Source organism: Hipposideros armiger, unplaced genomic scaffold (genome assembly GCF_001890085.2).
Source record: "Hipposideros armiger isolate ML-2016 unplaced genomic scaffold, ASM189008v1 scaffold_46, whole genome shotgun sequence".
NCBI lineage: Eukaryota > Metazoa > Chordata > Mammalia > Chiroptera > Hipposideridae > Hipposideros > Hipposideros armiger.
In genome coordinates, this window is record NW_017731396.1 from 124,343 (window position 1) to 142,335 (window position 17,993).

At 50.7% G+C, this 17,993-nt stretch overlaps 1 protein-coding gene across 1 annotated transcript in view; it reads right to left on the minus strand.

Annotated features, from left to right (window-relative positions):
* The window catches only part of FHAD1 (forkhead associated phosphopeptide binding domain 1), a 134,596-nt gene that overhangs the window by 21,448 nt on the left and 95,155 nt on the right, over positions 1 to 17,993 (minus strand). The window contains exons 16-22 of the mRNA XM_019639688.1: positions 14,680 to 14,787; positions 11,779 to 11,886; positions 8,670 to 8,843; positions 6,647 to 6,872; positions 4,437 to 4,524; positions 2,184 to 2,290; positions 1,103 to 1,262 (exon numbers count right to left, since the gene is read on the minus strand). Of these exons, the coding sequence (XP_019495233.1) occupies positions 1,103 to 1,262; positions 2,184 to 2,290; positions 4,437 to 4,524; positions 6,647 to 6,872; positions 8,670 to 8,843; positions 11,779 to 11,886; positions 14,680 to 14,787 (971 nt within the window). The remainder of the gene's footprint in view (positions 1 to 1,102; positions 1,263 to 2,183; positions 2,291 to 4,436; positions 4,525 to 6,646; positions 6,873 to 8,669; positions 8,844 to 11,778; positions 11,887 to 14,679; positions 14,788 to 17,993) is intronic.

Sequence of the window (17,993 nt, forward strand, 5' to 3'; positions counted from 1 at the left end):
CCCCACCCCCGCCCCGGCCCACAGAACAGGGAAAGGAACTCCATTTTTACAGATAACTGAAGTCTTCGAGCCTTCAAATCTCCTGCCTGCAGATTTCTAGAGAATTTAGTTTCAGGGGACTTATTGGAGTTTCAAGGACCTACCTGCCTTTGCTTCCTGCACTGGGTCTGAGGGACACCTGCTGTGTCATTCACACGGGCATTTACTGCGTGTCTGCTATTTCTAATACTTATATGTATTAGCCCTTCTATTTCTCATAACAATCCCATGAGTTTGGGGCTCTCCTTGCCCCGTTTGACAAACAGGACAGAGACATGGAGCAATCTGCCTGTGGTTATGGGGCCTGTGAGTGGAAACGCCTGGCTTTCAACCCAGGCAGCGTGGGTCTGGAGAAGGTTCTTTTCACCACTATGCCGTGGCTATGAGCCAAGAGGCACATGAGGCTACAGGGTGTGCACATGACATCAACTTTACTCATACTTTCTTGGGGAAAACATTACTCTCATGTCAAAATATGGATAAATTATGGGTGAAAATGCAAATTCATATGTATTTTTTTAGATACATCCATGGGACAAGGATATCTTATGTTTATTTTAAGCTGGCTTCTGACACCCTCAATTTACATATTTGTTCAGTAAGCATTTATTAAGCTCTCTATGTGCCAGGCACTGCGTGAAGGCTGAGGGTCAAAACCAGGCAAGGTCTAGACAGGCTCTGTCCTCATTGGGAAGGCAGCCAACTAAACACAGACTGACTGTGTGAGAAGTGTTAGGTTAGGCAAGGGCAGGGGCTGAGGGACCTCAGGCCGAGCAGGGGCCCTTGTCTATGTTTGGTGAGGGTGAGTGACAGAGGGCTTCCTGGAGGAAGTGGCATTTCAGCTGACACCTGTCATCTGGAATACTGAGCAGGAGTGTTTGAGAAGCAGAGAACTAAGCAAAGCCCTGTTTTAACTGATGAGGCTGTGAAGCAATGAGACATGTCATTCATCCATCCATTCAACGCTCCAATCAGCATTTACTGGCCCCCTCTCTCTATGCGAGGTTCATTGGACACTTGGGAGTGCCTGGGCTCCCCACACCACGCAGACCTTCCCACACACCTGAGTGCCTCCTTGAGGACCTCCAGCTCCCTGTCCTTCTTCTTGACCAGGGTGGTCATCTGCGCCATCTTTTCCTTGAGCACACTCAGCTCCTTGTTTTGCTGTTGGACCAGTGCCATATTCCTCTCCAGTTCCATCTTCTGCTTCTCATTAAGCTCCCCTGGGAGCAACATGAAAGCTGGTGAGGGGGTATCCCACCTTGGGTCTCCCCTAGGGCTACAGCAGATCTGCCAGGCCCACAAGAACCACGAGGCGGGTCCACCCTCCAGGAATTCTTAGAGGGCTTCAGTAATGGCCGGGAGGTCTGTTTGCGTCTGAGCGCACAGCAGGAAAATGGCGCACGGGCATTGCCTTTTAGGGAGTGCTGGCTCTCTGAGGCACTGCGTGCCCGTGCCTTAGCCCAGGGCTACATTGGCCGATGCCGTCTGCCTCCGCCTATGTACCTGTGGCAATTCAGGGCACTCTGGTCCACTTTCAGCTGCCTGTTTCTGCATCTGTTTGCCTAACGGTGTTCTAAGGCCTCAGGAATCTGCTGTGCTCATGTGTCTGCCAGGTGCCAACAGCCTCCAGTGACAGGTGGAGATGAGCACACAGTCCAGCTCCCTTACCCTCAGGTGGGCCACCCGGAGGTTTGAACTCAGAGTTATTTGGCCCTACCTAGGTGGCCCCAAATGTCCGCCTAAACCCTAGGAAGCAGGTGTGCTGTAGGTGATTTTGCCTCAGAGGAAGGAGGCCTGCCCGAGATCCCAAAGCTGGTGAGTGCGAGGGCTTGTGCAGGCTGGCCTGCCCCCGGATGGAGACTTTGCTCCCAGACACAAATCCTCAGTAAAGGGGATTCTCCCCACAAAAGAAATTGCATTTCAATGCAGAGGTCCAGAGCACTCTGAGAATGTTCTCCGAGGCCCCCTGATACGGAACCAGTGTTGTAGCCAGGATTCAGCTTTTACTGACCCTGAGTTAGAAGCCCAGGAAAGCAGATCGAGCGGGACGTTTTGCTCCACGCTTTCCAGCTCGTCGGCCCTGTTTCTTTCCTTTCTTGAAGTGGGTCAAGACATCAAGACACACAGGTCATCGTACAAACCTCTCAAATCTGACATTCGGTCACGAGCTTCTGTGAGGTTCTTCCTCAAGTTCACGATGACCTCCTGCTGAGACAGAATTTCCTTCTGTGCAGTCAACAAATCCTCTCTGAAATGCACAAAAACAGGCCGAGTCAGGTCAACTCAGGCTCCGTGGTGTCTTGAGTGCCCGGAAGGGGCCAAGTACAAGTGCAAAGTGATGGCTTGTCAACGGTGGTCCGTGCGATACCAGTCCCAGCAAGGGTTGGATAAGCACACGCTTCATTTAATAAGCCTCAAAACAAAAATTCATTTTGAGGCACTGTCATTAGAAAGAAACACATAGAGATAGAACAGAGGGTCCCACTGGGTTCCATCTGAGGTTGAAATATGATTTGCATGAGGGTGACACCTCCTCCTGTTCGAGCATCCGTCAGCATAAGCTGATAGAATTTTGAGCTTGGTGGAAAGAGCAGCGAAGACTATTCCTTTTGTGGGCTCAGGGATTCTTTGAAGACGAGGAAGGAGAGAGAGAGCGAGGACAGTATGGCTTTTGTTCTCTCACTAGCTTGTTTTAGTTCCTGATGGAGAGAGGTGGAGCCAGAAGTAAAAGGATGGTGTTCACGGGACCCTTTGTGAAAGTGTGGGTGTTGGAGCCCAGATAACCAGGGGGACACAGGAAGGGCGAGATGAGGACAGCTCCTCCCCCACCATATCCCAGAGGGCAGGGCATCTTTGGTACCACGAGGCTCAGGGTGGTTGACGGGGACGGCTACGTCCAGTGAGGGGTGTGCCACGGGAAGGGGCCCAGCATAACGGGTGAGGTGCCTCGATGGGGTTTAAGTGGGAAAAACATGGGATGCTTTTCTGAACAAGTGTGAGGCACCTCAGCCCTGAGGAAGGCATGTTGTGTGTGTGTGTGTGTGTGTGTGTGTGTGCGCGCGTGCGCGCGTGTGCGTGCGTATGTGTGTGCGTGCGTGTGTATGTGTGTGCGTGTGTGTGCACGCACGTGTGCGTGTGTTGGGGCAGGAGGAAGAGCTGAGGTCGGGCACATTCCAAAAGGGGTTAAGAGCCTTTGGGCAGGGATGAATGTCACTTTGAGTTCGCAGGTTTTTGAAATCCAGGCTCTTCTTATATGGACTCTTGAAGGTAGAGTGTATGTTTATTATGAAATAAAGCAAAATACTGGCAGGTTGCACATCAAAATAAAAAGGCTGGTGATCAGTGGGATGGAAATAACTATATATGTATACACGTATACATATATGGGTGTGTGTCTATCTCTCATCTCTCAATCATCTATCTATCATCTATCTATCTATCATCTATCTATCTATCTGTCTATCTATTATCTATCATCTATCTATATATCATCATGTATTTATCTCCTTGGCCGTTAACTCTTCCAACTGGAGGATGCAACTTTAAGACTTAAGGGTGTCCACAAGCTAAGAAGAGGAACAGAGAAGGGCAGTGGGTGGTGAGTCTTCTCCAGGTCACGGCGGCTGCTGTCTTTAGAGACCATTCTACCAGGAGGAGGCAGCTGGGAACTTTTCAAAATGTGGAGGCTGTGTATCTTTGCCTCTGGGGGGTTAAGGACCCTATGACATTAGACTTTGGAGATGGGTTCAGTGCAAGAATCTGGCTGGTGGTTTGTCTCCTTGGAGAACCTTCCTCTGTGTCACATTAGTGCCTTCTTGTGATATGCTGCTTGCCGGTGGCTTTCCCAACCTTGGGTTTGTTTCTCTGGAAATGATGAGTTCCTTGAGGCTCAGGGTAAAGACTTTTGGGGTGGGAGGGGTCTTTTTAGTCTTTCAGTCCAGCCTCTTAACTTTAACCCTCTCGAGGACCCCTCCACCAAGGGGTGCCCACTGTTTGAAACCTCCACTGTCTGCTCGACTTGAGCAGGTGCTTGGGAAACACAGCTAATGACAGCATCAGCTAGCATCTACTGAGCGACTGCTGTGCGCCAGGCATGTATTCCTTATTCCACAAACAAGGGAGCGAAGGTCCAGCGAGGTGACACGGCTTGCCCAGGGCCACACAACTGGAGCGTGCTGAGTTGGGGTTTGAACACAGATCCACCCCAATTTTTCCACGACACCACCCTGACTTGCTAAAGGAATTGAGGCATTTCAATAACAGTGAAAAGACCCCAGACTCAACTCCTTTTTTTTTTTTTTCCAGATTCTGACAACGTGGCCAGAAGCAGGGTTTTGTCTGTTTGTCCTCTCTTATGTGGCACACCAATGATCACCTGCCCTTTGGGTACTCACATCAACTGGTCACACTCCACATCTTTGGCACGGCTCGGCGACGGAGGCACAGGACGGGGAGGGGTCTGCTGTATTTCCTGCTCCTGGGCTGAATCAGAGGACAGGTGAACAAACGGTATTACAATCCTTGGGCAGCCGACGCTTTTCTTCCCCGTTGCTTCTTAACCCACCTTTCCCAACTTAGAGACTCTCCCTACACCCCGCAGCCCTCGCCACCTCCTGGGACCCACCTTCTGTTCTGTGTCCTAGGCTGGGAACCCCCCCACCCCCCACCCCCCATGATGACCTCTTTCCAGCTACTCTACATGCAGAGGTCATGAACTCCATTCAAGATGAGGAAAAGGTTGTGAGAGCGACGGAACCTGCCGATGACCACTCAGCAAGCTGGTGAGAGATGGAGCTTTAACTGCTGAGTCACGCCTCCCGCCCTGTTTTCTCCTCTCCACTCAGACAAGGGTCTCGTCCTGTCCTTACCTCCCACTTACTTCTCAGCCCACTGCCTTCTGGCTTCCACCCTCACCACTCAGTCACGAGTTCACTCACTCATTCACTCATTCCACAGTTCTTATGGAACGTCTGCTTTATGGCAGACACTGATCTAAGTGTCGGGGGACAAAGATGTGTCGCCCTTCAGGTCCTGCCTTGAGCGTCCTCCCTCTGACCTGGCCTTGGGTTGGGAAACTGAGTCCCCCTCCATGCCCTTGCCATGGTGCCCTGTTCATCCTGGGCTACCTGCCAGGGCAGTGATTCGGTTAATTGCGGGGACTCTGCCCGGCTTGCCCATCACGGAATCCTCGGTGCCTAGAATGAGCCTGACGCATATTAGGTGCTCCATTAGGAGTGCTGAGTGAATGAGTACACGAGGTGAGCCCTGACAGCTCATCAGCTGTCCTGAGACTAGGACTGTGGTTCTCAACCAGGGGCGAGCTTTCCCCCACCCCCGGGACATTGACAAAAATGTCTGCAGACATTCTTGGTTGTCACACTGGGGCTGAGGGGTACCCACTGGCATCTAGTGGGTAGAGGCCAGGGATACTGTTCAACACCCCAGAGTGCACAGGGTGTCCCCACCACAAAGGCTTGTCCAGCCCCAATGTCAACAGTGCCGAGGCTAAGAAACCCAGGTCTGAGGCTTCCACTTCTGGAAACCCTTTCCAAGTGTTCGGTTGTCGGAAAAGTTATGACATATTTTTTCCTATGTTTTTTGTTGCAAAAATGCGTCATGACTTTTCCGACAACCCAATAGCTAGTGTCTTTGCAATAAGAGGCATCACCCTGGTAATTTAGGGCAAATAAATGCTCACGGCTCTGAGTTCTGTTTCAGCCTCTTTTGGGGTTTATCTTTTTTTTTTTTTAAGATTTTATTGGGGAATTGGGGTAAGGGGAACAGACAAGTTGCTGTCCTTTTGTTCTTCAGTCTAGTTGTGAAGGACGTTGCTTCACTGGCCCATGATGGTATTATCATTGCGCTTTTCCTGGGTGAGGCAGATCCGTCGCCGGCCCCTGGACGGCCCTCATGGCGGCTCTTGGCAGCTCACACCGGCTGCCAGCCTCTCACGCTGGCTGCTGGCCACACACGGTGGCTTATGGCAGCTCACTGAAGTTTCACTGCAGCCTACGCCGTCGCCGGCAACTCACGGCAGCCCAGCTCCAGGTTGAGCTGTTGTTCAGCATCTTAGCTGTAGAGGGCAGTGTCACTGGCCCTCATGCGGGATCCGAACCGGGGCCCTGCAGCTCAGAGCTGGCGTCCCAAGCCAGCTCTTAGTCAACGCGCCACTCGGCCGGCCCTGGGGTTTATCTTTTAAGAAACAAATCCTGGCTGGTTATACAAGTGCATTAGACAACGTCACAAATTGCTGATGGCAGAGGGAAGGCTTTGAAAGGTCCCTGCTGGGGAGGTTCCCACATAGGAAAGATGAACCCCTGACATGCTGCTCCGATACCCCTCACAGCCCCGGCAGCCCGTGTGCCTCGCTGGCTGACTGGCTCCGCACCAACGGTGTCGGGACTCATTGTTGTTGCTTCTGTTTAACCTGGGCCTGGAGGGCCCCTAACCTAGCTGTGTGCCAAGGACAAAAGGGGGCTCCAGGGAATGAGTGAGCTTTTCAATGTGCACGGCCCTTTTCCTATCCATCAGCCTGTGGGGACCCACAGTACATTCAGAACCTGCCCCGAACACTAAGATTTCCTCGTTGTCTCGTTGGACCAACCTGAGTCACTGTTCTTCAAAGTTGCGATCTCTCCTTCTATTTTTTTATGGTGCTCAGTCACTTTTCGGAGTCTTTTTTCCAGACTCACGATCGTCTGGGAGTGCTGTTTGACTTGCTCCTTGTATTCCAGGATTTCTTCTTCAAATTCGTGTTTCTGTGATTTCTGTTCTTCGTGGAGGGCCTTTATTGTCTGCTGTTGCAGCTGCATCTGCCCCTCCATCATGATCTGGTGGGAAAACAAACGGCTAATGTGACCTTGGGAGCAGGATCTGAGAAAATAGCAATAGCAACAGGCCACTTTTGCACTCACGGCACTGAGCCTGGCTCCGCCTCAGGGCCTTCGCACATGCTACGCCCTCTGCAGGGCACACTGCTCCCCCAGCTCCTTGCATGCCGACTCCTTGTGTTTCAGGTCTCAGCGCCAATGTCACCTCCTCAGAGAGGTCCTCCCTGACTGCCTATCTAAAGGAGCAGCCCGAGATGTTTTGTATTTCATCACCCTGTTTTATTTTCACTGAGGCACTTCTCACCATGTGAATTATCTAGTTTCTTTATTTCTCACGCCCACTAGAATGTAAGCTCCGTGAGAGCAGAAACTTATCTTTCCTTACTGACCGGTATTACAACAGCACCAGTGCCTAGTTGCCTGCCACAGGCTCCAGACTTAGATGTTTAGTATACAGTCACTGAATTGATAAATGAACAATTTATCAATGAAATCTGTATTTCTAAAAACCAAAAATTACCAGTGATCCCCAAGTGGTGAATCAGACCCTTTCCCAGGACTGCCCTCTCCTTCCTGCGCTCTTCTTGGCGCTTCCATCTCAGTGCCTCATCCCCGCCCCCCTCCTCCTCCTCAGACAAGCCTTTTCCTGCTCCCTAATGACGTCATTCTCCTGCTCCCTATTCCTAGGTGACAAGCTGGGCCTTGGTCTCCATCTTCTCCCGATGGGTAAATTCTTTGCCCGAGAAGCTCACACCCATCCACTGTTTCGACAATCATGCCCACAAGGCTATCTTACAAATTTAGACATCTTGTCTTGCTTTCTCCCCCAAATCTACTGTACCACCCAAAGTCTGGGGCACTTTTGAACTTTGTTACCCCATGGTTGCCTCAGTGTGATCTCTTCATCTTCTCCGGAAGAGCGTCCCTCTCTCACAAGAGGCAACCCCGCCTCCCCAGACCTCCATGTTTCCACTGATATGCCACCCGTACGCCGTCATCTCTCAAGGTGCCCTGGCTTGAAGCTTGCCCGTCTCCTTCGGCACCTACGCTCCTTGATGCTCATATCTCGTCCATCACTTATGAGTCTGTCATTCCTGTAACTCTCTGTAGAGCGACTCCTTCCTTCCCACTCCTCTGCCTCCCCAAGTGTCCAGGTCCTTATAATTCTGGACGCTCGCAGTGGCCACAACATGCCCTACCCGGAGCTGGTATCTCCAACTCCAGTCTCTCTCAGATTCACTTAGTGTATGTACTTCCCATCACCTCCTGTCGGTTGCATGGATGAATGACGGACGAGTGCAACATTGAACCCTGGATGGTGGAGGGCCTTGAATACTGAGCTAACATTTTAATACGTTATCTTAAAGTATGCAGACTAGTCACGGATCATGAAATTCTGGGGCTCCTCAGTCCTTCAGACTGATCCTGAAAGGACCTCGTATTACATCACCTTAGAATGCCCTGGAGAGAGGGCATCACAGCCTCTGTTTACCTTTCATACTAAACCAGTGCTTCTCAACAGAGGGCGATTTTGCCCCCCAAGGGATATCTGGAAAAATCTGAAGACAGTTTTGGTTGTCACAACTGGCGGGGAGGATGCTACTGGCATCCAGTGGGTAGAGACCAGAGGTGCTGCTCAACTTCCTACGATGCACAGGATGCCCCCCCCCCAGGAAAAAGTTATCTGCCTCAGAGCGTCAGCAGTGCCAGTGCCGAGGCTGAGAACCCCTGGTCTACGCCACACATTCTCACGGCGTTGTGATCTTGCATCGAGAGAAAAATTCTCCCATCCCTTACCATTTTTGTCTTGGAAGCTTCCAGTTCAGCTAATGTTTCATTTAATTTCGTGGTGAGGCTCTCTGCTTTCAGATTCTCAGCCGTCTTTGTTTTCTGAGTCTCTTCTACTATGGCCAGTGCGTCATTTAATTTATTATTTAAAACACCTTCTTTTTGCGCTTTTAAGTCCATTTCCTAGACAAACAACAAACATCAAATGAAGAGGAATTCAGGAATAAGTATTTCCTAGGCTCCCCATTCCCCGTTTTCAGACAGGAGGTGAACTCTGTTCTGTTGCTGTTCTGTTGATCTTTTTTAAGTCCAAAGTCCACGCTTTCTCTGGAAGGTTTCAATTATTACAGAACGCTCTTTTATATTCAGCTGACATCTGTCTCCTTGTGATTTCTGGTCTCTGAGCTCAGTTCTGTCACCTGGAGCTCATTGAGTAAGCTTTATTTCTCTTTTATGAGATAGCCCTTTAAATATTTGAGGAAGGCTGTCATGTCTCTCTCTAAATCTATTTTCCAGGATAAATGTGCCGAGTGCCTCCACCCTTCATCACAGGACCTGCCTCCAGACCCTCCTGCACTTTCCTCCTTGGCTTTGGCACCGGGATGACCTCCCCTCTACCCTCCACCCCTACCCCCAGGCAAAACTGGACCGGTCGCCATATCCTTGCATATCCTGTCCCTCCTCCTGGGACCCCTTCTTCCCATTCTGGCTACCATTGAGAAATCCCAGTGTGTGCAGACAATGTGGGGACCTGGCCTAAGGAGATGTACACGGGGGACCCTGGCAGGCATCCCACAGAGCAGCCGTTATCTACCGCTCACACAGAGATACTCCAGGTGTCCCAGAAAATCCACAACATACTGAGATGGTTTCTTTGATGGGCCATGAAGCTGCCTAAGGGCCGACATGCCGCCTGGCATCTGTTCCATGCCAGCTGACTCAAGGACAGAAGAACAAAGTCCACTGTCCCCATGGGTCTGAATTTATTTCTCTCCTCCACTTTCTTCTCTTTCTTTTATATAAACCCTATTTTTGCCTGTGTAGATGAACTGAATCTTTCAAATTGCTCCTCCGTTTATACAGGTCAAACAGCAGCATGCAAATAAGCAACGCTGTGTCTGTGTGTGTCTTTGATCTTGTAGTTCCTTGGTCTTTGCTGGTAAATGGGGAGGAGCTGGGGAGGAGCCCTGTTTCTCCTTGTCTGGTGTGATGCCACCAGCCTGCCTTGAGGGTTGTCACGAGACCCTGCCCTCTGAGGTCACCGTGTTCTAAGGCTAATGTTGAGGACACTTTTGGTTGCATTACAGTCTCTATGGTGACCCTTAGGAAGCATTCATTTTCTCTGGGTCGAGTACCAAGAATGGTCCCATTTCCAGGAGCAGTTGGTCCGTTTTTGCCTATGACTTGCACAACCAGCTGGGCTTCCCTTTTCACTGTATCTGCTGGAATAAAAACTGTGACCCATTCATTGATTTCATGATATACGTGTGTGTGTGTGTGTGTGTGTGTGTATTTGCATTAGTCTCATTCCTGATCCATTTTATGCCCCAATTAATCTACTCTAAAAATTTAATTTCTCCTTTTCTTGTGCCCCTAATTGAAGTATTTTATGGAAGATCCCATGGTAAATCATTTGGGGGAAACAAGGAGGCTGCTTTTCATGGGCTGTCTCTAAGCCCGCAGCGTCGTGCCTGCACGCAGAGAGTCCTCCAGTAGCTGACGAGTCTTGCACCCCTTCCTCCAGCTCTGGTCTGCCTTCTCTGGGTACAGCACAGTTGGTCAAGAAACTCTTTTTTTTTTTTAACTTCACTTGATCCTTTCATTTTTTTCAAACTTTATTGGGGAACACGTGTTTTTTCCAGAGCCCATCAGCTCCAAGTCAAGTTGTCGTCCTTTAATCTTAGTTGTAGAGGGTGTAAGCTCACCTCCAGTCACCCCTTTCAATCTAGTTGAATAGCCCACCATTCCACATGGGAGTCAAACCAGCAACCTTGTTGTTAAGAGCACGTGCTCTCACCAGCTGAGCCATCAGGTCGCCCAAGGCACTCTTAGAAAATGCCCAGGACTGATATGGCATGCAGGTATGGTTTACTGACTCCTGTCTCCCTTGAGCAGGGGTGTTCCAGGCGCTCCAGCACCACCTGGGCTGCTGGCTAAAAATGCAGATTCCTGGGCCTCCCCCACAGGCAGTGAATCAGAATTTCTGGGGGGGGGGCAGAAATGGGCATTTAAAATAAATTTGCTGGTGATTCTATGCAGGCTAATGTTTGGGAACCTTTCTTTGAAGAAAATGATCCAAGATTTGATGTGAATAGACCTTTTTAGTCCCCCGTGGTCTTGAAAATCTTTTGAATTTACCTGTATTTAAATTTAACCCACTATTGTCAGGTTGTGTGTTTATTATTGCTCGCTTTGACTTCTGAGATATTGGCCATTGTGTGTGTGTGTGTGTGTGTGCGCGCTTCCCTCATACTGCTGGGTCCAGGAGGAGTGAATTACGCCCTATGGCTTGGAGGTGCCCAAAGCAGGGTCACGTGCAACCACAGCTTCTGCCCTCCGGCATCTATGATCCCCAGAAATAATTGTAAATGCCGTTTGATGATGAAGGTGGTAATGATGATGACAAGTTCTGTTGGAGAAACGACGTCAAGGTGACCGGAAGTTCAGGAGCCCATATCCGGACACCCCCTCCTTTACCCCAAGCATCTGAGCCCACACAAAGCTCAAGGACAGCAGACAGGGGAGGGGTGAAGGTGAAGGACTCAGGAGTCTGGCGTCGTGGGTTCGGATTCTGCCCCTCCACTTCCTAGCTGTGAGCTCAGAATAATCATCACAAAAGCAGCCAACACACAGCATTCACGGAATGCCGGGAACTTTTCTGTGTGTTTTCTGTGTGTATTATTAGCAACCAAGTCTCACCGCTCGATAAGGTTGACCTAGTGGTATCATCTGTGTTTCCTAAGTGGAGAAACCAAGTCACAGAGATGGTAAGTGACTTGCCGAATGTCCCACAGCCTGAGAGTGGCAAAGGTGGGATTTGAACCCAGACCTCCTGCCTCCCGAGCCTGCTCTTAATCACACCGGGCTCCTCCGGGTCTTCCCTCGTCGAGACTCATACCTCTTTCTGTTTGGTTATGCGGTTCTCCAGATCTTGCACCTTTTTCTTTTCCTTCTCGATGGCCTCCTTCGCTTTGCATTTCTCGTAGGCGATACTGCTCTCTAAAATCTGGAAGTCAACCACAATTGGTTTGAGGGTGTGCACACGAGAAAGGAAAGGAAATACCACACAAAGGGAAGCCAGGATTAGTAATCGTTGAAACCAGTGAGTCAGGGTTTGGGGGCAAGCGCTCAAGGAACAGGGCGCCCATTGGAGAGAGAGGTGAGGATCTTGGCACGCCCACCATGGTGAGAACCCGGAAGTCACGTCTTGGTGAGTCATGTGCATAAAAAGAGAAGAGTTATTCATCATTCAGGATTTCTGGGCTGGTGTTCGGGAAGTGACATGCTGGTGAGTGTTTAGGCCACAAGGCATTTGATGGTGAGCCACCGAGTAGGCTGGCATGTGTAGGTAACCACTGTGGGTCCTTGTGGGGAAGTGCCTGGCTTTTGGGGAGGTAGGGCAGGAGAGGCAAAGCAGGAGGAGACTCCTCCTGTCCCAGCAGCCCCGGTGCCTGTGGTATCAAAGGACACTGGCGGTCTCTCCCCAGTCACAAAGGCTTGAGTCCAGGAGAGTCTGGAACTGAGAACATATCCCCCCCATAGGTCTGAGGACTGCAGCCCAGCCTCACCCACACAAGCCCCAGGAGGTACGCAGCCAGAGTGGGGCTGGAAACTATTGCAGTTATGCGTCCATACAAAGTTCACAGCAAAAATATTTTAAACACATGCATACAGGCATAGACAAAAGACTGGAGAGATATCTACCAAGATGTAAACAGTGGTTATTTTGGGGGAGTTAGGATTATGGCAATTTACATTTTCTTCTTTTCATGAGTCTGTATCGTCTCAATTTCCTTTAATGAACATGCATTATTTGGCCAAAAAGAAAAAAAAACGACTGGAAATTGCTATAGGGAATGTTATGCTGGGGGTGGAGGGGTGGGATGAGACTTTGGGGAAGGGTGATCCTGGGGAAAAGATGACCTTCCTGTTTTAGCTCAGTGTCAGAGGCCTCCATCCCCCACCCAGCTCGGCACACCGGCCTCGCCAGCCCACCCAGGCTCTGACTCAACTCTGCATGGACTTGGTATTTTCCTACTGTCAAGTCTGCTTAAGACGGTCCAGTCCGCACCCTCGGTTCCCCCACTGCCAGTCTATGTCTTGCCTGTCATAAGAGGCCTTGTGGCGAGGACTCCTTCCCTTCGCTTATTACTCACTGCTTGATATATCACAAGTGAAAATAACAATGATACTGACACTCTTTAAATGCTTGCCACGTGAGTGCCTGGCACCCTGCACTGAATGCACGAGTGCATCTAATCCGCAAACCCCAAGACCGCATCTGCCCAATTATCCCCATTTTACAGGTGAGGACACAGAGGCTGCAAGAGGACAGGTAATGTGCCAAGGTCATATATACCAGGAAGCAGTGGTGCAAGCTCGGCTGCCAGCGCCCTGGCCTAACCACTGTCATCGGCCTCTGAACCCTGCCTTACTGTCCTCCTGACTCAAACCTCACCCTATCCAGAGGCGGGAGACAGGCTTATATGTTCACACTGAGGCTGGCACAGAGCCTGCCACCTGTCCAGCAGGAGCCCGAGTTTCAAGACCTCACCTCTGGCCCATCTGTATAAGGGACGCTCTGGGGACAGCTGTCAACCACAGTTTGGGTCCCACCCCTGAGTGAGGCGTGCTCTGTGTGGTGCTTGCTGCCTCACCCACCCGGACTCTGGCCTCACTTCCCTGCATGGGCTGGCACAGTTCCACTGCCAGTCTTTGCCTGAGTGTCCAGCCCCCCGACCCTTTGCTATGGACACCATCGTCCCCACCCCACCTGGACTCTGACCTCACCTGGGTAGGTGATTCACAATGAATGCATTGACTTCTCACAACAAACCTCTAGGGTAGTTTTGTCACTATACTCACATTACAGATGAAAGCACAGAGAGGGCCAGGAGCGTGCCCAGGGTCACACAGCATGTTAGGACAGAGCTGGGATTTGAGCCAGAATCGATGCTTCAAGCCCACCAAGCTTTCCTGCCAGGCCTCACTTTGCATGCTCTGTGTCTCCCTCCTGCTTTCTTCCTTGGCCGTAATCTTGCTTCCATCTTGTTCCAGCTTTACTTTCATTCCTTGCGCCGCCATCCCCATTCCCCTGGCTAACTCAGGCCCCTTGTCCTGTGTGTGCACTTGGCCACTTTATGCAGCGACATTCTCTACCCCCAGAGCATTGCTCCCTTGGTGCTCCCTCTCCCCTCCAGATGTCGCTCAAATGTCACCTGCTCAGAGAGGCCGTCCGTGCTTGCAAACCACTCTCTAACCCTGTGGTCATCCTGTGCACTTGGGCCTGCTTGCGAGTGTATGAAGCCAGGAGGCTGGGGCCAGGAGGGAGTGTTTTTCTATGGTGCCTGTGCTGGATTGCATCATAAATACTTTTCGGTGATGAGGAGGAGGCTGCTGGCTGAGGGACGGACCCAGGCTCTACTCCGGGGGTTCCTTTCTGGGGTGCATTTCTCTTCCCTAGGCTGAAGTTGAGCCTGGAGTGCTTAAGCAGAGGCCCTCTGATGTGAGGTGTAGCTCTGAGTACTTTGTATCGGTTAACTCATTGAATCCTATGAAGCAGGACTGTTACCACTCCCATGTCACAGATGAGGAAACTGAGGCATGGGAGGTTACATGATCTGCTCTGGGTCACATAGCGAGTAAGTGGCCAATCAGGCGATATTGGCCACTTGGAACGGAGATGCTGCCCAGTACGTGCCCATGTGACCAGAAACAGCACCTTACGTCTGGCTTCGGAGCACCCTGCACAGACAGGGCTTTTGGCCGCCAGCCCGCTTTCTCTCTCTGCACCTCATACCTCTTTCTGTTGGGTTAAGTAGTTTTCCAGATCTTGAACTTTTCTCCTTTCTGTCTCTAAGGCTTCCTTTGCTTTCTTCTTCTCATGGGCCACGCTGCTCTCCAAAACCTGAAAATCAACAACCGGTCTTTTTTGGTTTCCCAGCACATGTTGGGGGGAAACTGCTCGTTGTGGTGATAAGGCGAACGATGACAGTTAAGAGCTACAGGGCCGCCCGAGTGGCGCGATGGTTAAGAACTGGCTTGGGACACCAGAGGACCTCGGTTCGGATCCCACATATGAGGGCCAGTGACACTGCCCTCCACAGCTAAGATGCTGAACAACAGCTCAACCTGGAGCTGGGCTGCTGTGAGTCGCCGGCGATGGCGTAGGCTGCAGCCACTGCTGCAGTGGGTTGCCATGGGCTACCGTATGTAGCCAGCAGCCAGTGTGAGCGGGCAGCAGCCGCAGTAAGTGGCCGTCGAGAAGCCGGCGACTGATCTGCCTTGCCCGGGAAGAGCGCAATGATGGTGCCAACTTGGGCAAGTGAAGCAACGTCCTCCACAACTAGACTGACAAACAAAACGACAGCAACTTGTCTGTTCCCCTTTCCCCAATTCCCCAGCACTGTTCCCATCCCCCCAATTCCCAATAAAAAATCTTAAAGAAAAAAAGCCATTGGAAAGAACTAAAAAAAAAAGAATTATTTTTAAAATAAAAAGAGCTACAATCCTGGGGTTGGTCTGACCTGCCAGGGCTCATGGCCAGCACCCACCCACGGTTTCCTCTCACAGCAACCCTGTCAGAGAAATTAGTGGCCCCATTTTATAGATGAGGAAAACGAGGAACCGGAAGTCGGTGAGAGCCCCAGGGTCAGGCGGTGTGTTGACAGAGATGCTGGGATTTGAACCCTGCACAGAGGAAGGCACGCTGCCTGCACCCCGAGGCCCTGGCAGGCAGCAGGGGAGCAGAGAGAGCCGGACCTGCTTTACATTGGAGCCTGAGCTCTTATCACTATGCCAGGCAGCCTCCCTGATAAGAAGAAGAATCTCATCAATAATGGAATTTCCCAGGATTGAAATAAATCTCTTAAAAAGAATCAGGGCTCAAGAGGAGGGCGGTTTATTGAATGAATAAACACAACATACAGAGTTTCTCGGAGGGTCGGGGGTGGCCCTAGCAAGCAAAGCTCAGGTAGGTTGCAGGGAAGCAAGTGTGGTTAGGTGCTCATCATCAAGAAACTTTATTTAGGAAATTATCTGCTGATAAGCTATCCAGTTAAATGGCTTTAATGAGAATCACTCAGGGATATAAATTGCTGGCAAGGCCCCTGTCTAGTCACTGCGAGAGAAAGTCAACTTTCAAATGGGCTGTGTTTTAAACACCAGCTTGACTGTCAGATGTCTGGAACTTGGAACATGGTTTCCATTATAACTGGTGGTCTGGGTCCCAGATTAGCCTGCTTAAAGTATTTCATCCATAATGTGGCTGGAAAGCTATATTTTTTTGCAGTGAAAAGTCATTTTAAAAACCCCCAGCACTCAGCTGTCATAGTACCAGCCCCAAACAAAGGAGAGAGGGGCAGTAATAATATGGGAGCGTCACATTTATTTTGACCGTCTGAGGTGGGTTTCCGTCGAAGACATTTTCCTGTAATTTGTGAAAGGGCCTAAGTCCAGGCCCTTTCCCGTGACTTAGGGTTGGCGCCACTGCTTCTGACCTCACATCTATACTCGGGGCTTTCCTCTCGGTGGCTCCCCGCACGCCTCACACGTCCCCCCAGCTGCTTTGCTCTGAGTTCCTAGGCAGGTAACGGGAATGAACGTTACCTCAAAACCTGCATTATGACACAGCGAGTCTCTCATCCTTAAAGATTTGTTTGATAATATGGCAGAAGGTCTAATAAGAAGAAAAATCAAATAAGCGTTTGAGGTTGACAGATGTCTGTGTCTGAGACTCTTCTCTTCGATTCCCCTGTCAAGACACCACAAGAGGCTCTGCCCGGAGAAGTGGGCTGACATTTCGTAGGCCCGGGGTGACCCAGCCATAGCTTCCCCTATCACGCTGTCCCTTAAATCTCTCTCCTGAAGTCCCCCTATGACCTTGAAATCTCTAAATCCAAGGGCCTTCCCTAGCCATGAGCTGTTGACCTCTGGGTGGCATTTGGCCCCAGTGAGCCCATGGGAGACCTTCCTCCTTGTCACCAGCGCTGGAGAAATAACTCAGGGTCAAGCCTCAGAGACACTATTTACACAGGGCTACAGAGCACAGCTGCCTGGAGACCCTACTTGAGACCCCAACACACAAACATCTCCCCTTCCTGGAGCAGATCAACGAGCACAGGCTCTACCCAACTGTCTCCTTCCTCCCTCAGTGGCGGGTGGGCAAGGATGTCACTCTGAGGAGTGAGGGTGGCTGAGGGTTGGGCCTAAACAGAAGTAGAAGTAGGAGATAATGATAATAGCTACCATTCACTGAGCAATAATTTGGGTCAAACACTGCATGTTATGTTGTCTCTAATCCTCTCAGCCACCCCTCCTCGAAGGCAGGCATTGAAAAAGACCTGCTGTAGGAAGGATTGGAGCCCATGTCTCATCAGGCTGCGTGCCTGCGCTGTTCACCGCTGCGCTGCCTCAGGACTGACGGGCCAATGAAAGCATTATATGGAACAGACTCAGGGACCTGAGAGTGACCACAAGGGAGACTTGAGTCAGTGACGTAATAAAGCTTTCCCAAAAGCTAGTCTGGGCACATCAATAGAAGTACAACATCTTCACCAGGGGAGGGGAGTCCTGCCGTAGGCCACATGGCTGGAGAATGGAGCCCGGTCCTGGCTTCCACACTTTAGGAAGAACACAGATGATGGGTTGCAGGCTCAGATGCCTACAAAGGCCAGGCAGATACCAACATGAAGTACGCTGCGTTGAACGCAACAGGGGACGGTGAGGACGGTGGCTAACTGCTGCTACTTGGTTCAGCTCCAGTCCGTTTTTGCCAAGTGGAACGAAAGCCAATTTTTTTTTTTACTTTTCAAGAGAGGATGGAAATCTGTGTTTTTAAGTAAATTTGATGAATTCAAAATAAAAGACTCGGGAGCCAAACATAACATGCCCACAAGCCCTTTCAACCAGTGAACTGCCAATATGTGACTTCTGGGGAGCAAAGCAGACCGGGTGGGGGTACCCCGGCCAGGCTCTAGTCCTGTGAGGCACGTAAGGAGCAACAAGTGCACTCGGGTCTGGAGAGAAGCAGCTGTCTCTCTTTGCAAGCACCTGAAAGATCATCATGTGGACGAGGAAGGACACAGGTCTTTTGGGGGTCCGGGGTGGGTGGTG